Source organism: Mastomys coucha, unplaced genomic scaffold (genome assembly GCF_008632895.1).
Source record: "Mastomys coucha isolate ucsf_1 unplaced genomic scaffold, UCSF_Mcou_1 pScaffold23, whole genome shotgun sequence".
Lineage (NCBI taxonomy): Eukaryota > Metazoa > Chordata > Mammalia > Rodentia > Muridae > Mastomys > Mastomys coucha.
The window spans coordinates 16,176,300-16,177,533 of NW_022196906.1; the positions used below are offsets into that span (position 1 = coordinate 16,176,300).

Sequence of the window (1,234 nt, forward strand, 5' to 3'; positions counted from 1 at the left end):
CCGCAGCCCCAAGGCCCCGCGCGAGGCTACGGCCCGGCGGAGAGACAAAGGGACTACGGCGGCGGCCGCGAGGCCTCAGGGCGCCCCCTCCTCTTCCCCTCCCCGCTTGCCGCAAGGTCGACGGGGCTCGAGGACGAAGATGCCCGCCTCTCGGGTGCGGCTCGGGCCTAGAGCAGCGCGATCCGACGCCACCCCGCCTCTCCATCTTCCCCCATCCCCCCCAAAAAGCTCTCAGAGAAGGCCGAGTGGCGTTACCCGGACCAACAGTAGGCGATCGTAGCCCTCGTCCTCCTGGGCGGCCTGCGGGTCTGGGCCTGGGATGCTGGAAGCATCCTCCGCCGCCGCGGCCCCTCCCCCACAGCCTTCTAGTGAGGAGCCACAAGGATCACCGGGTGGCCGAGGGTACCCCGTACACAGCCGGGCTCTCCAAAGCCTCTCGGACCAGGCTCCACTCCCCAGAACTCCGGATGCGGGTCTGGCCACTCTCAGGCCCGATGCGCGGTCCTACCCCCCCACCCCCAGGCCTAGCTAGGCCTGGTCCTACCCCCCCCCCTCGCGTTTCCGTGGAGCCAGCCTCCGCCCCTCCCCTCCCGTGTTCGTCTCGCGGCGACAAGGGAGTACCTACAGTGACCATTCTTGTGTGCCCGGCGGGCGCGGTCCGTATCGAGGGCGGCTCCGGGGGTCGTGCACTCCTAGGGGGGCGCCTGGTGCTCACGCCGGGGTCCCGCCCGGGCGTCTGCGGCTGCGGACGCTGCAGAGGCGGAGATGGAGGCGGCGGCGCCCTCGAGGGCCGGGAATTGACCCGAGCCTGGGGATGCGCGCTTCGACGGCCAGACCCCCGGCGGCAGGTGGATGGAAGGAGCGGGCGCGCGGTAGAGGGTGCCGGGATCGCGGTCCCGCGGGGCCCGAAGAAGTCGTTCTTTCTGACTGAGATCTCGGCAGCCCTGCCTTCTGCGGCGGGCCCACTGTCCGGCCTGTCCCGTGCCGGGTGATGGATCCTCTCCTCTCGCCCGCCCTGCCTCCCTCCCACCGGCCCGCGCTGCGCGCTCCGCGCTCTGGGTCGCACTGCCGCCGCCCCCAGCCCTTTATAGCGGCAGCTGCCAGCGCCGGCGTCGCTCATTGGCTGGGATAGCGGGTCCCCGCCTCCTCCCGGCTCCCGACGGCGCGGCAGGTGGAAGTGAGTGCGCGAGAGCCTGGACTCTGCTTGCCGAGAGAAAGAGAGAGAGGGAGAGGG

The 1,234-nt window shown here is 71.6% G+C and overlaps 1 protein-coding gene across 3 annotated transcripts in view; it reads right to left on the reverse strand.

The window, feature by feature from the left end:
• Window positions 1-1,182, reverse strand: part of Elavl3 (ELAV like RNA binding protein 3) — a 33,599-nt gene extending 32,417 nt beyond the window's left edge. For 2 of the 3 annotated variants that reach the window (XM_031344437.1, XM_031344438.1), the window contains exon 1: window positions 626-1,182. In XM_031344437.1, coding sequence (XP_031200297.1) covers window positions 626-1,120 — 495 coding nt within the window. In that variant the 5' untranslated portion in view covers window positions 1,121-1,182. The remainder of the gene's footprint in view (window positions 1-625) is intronic. The other variant, XM_031344436.1, reaches the window with a different exon arrangement.
• Window positions 1,183-1,234: the final 52 nt, after the last annotated feature.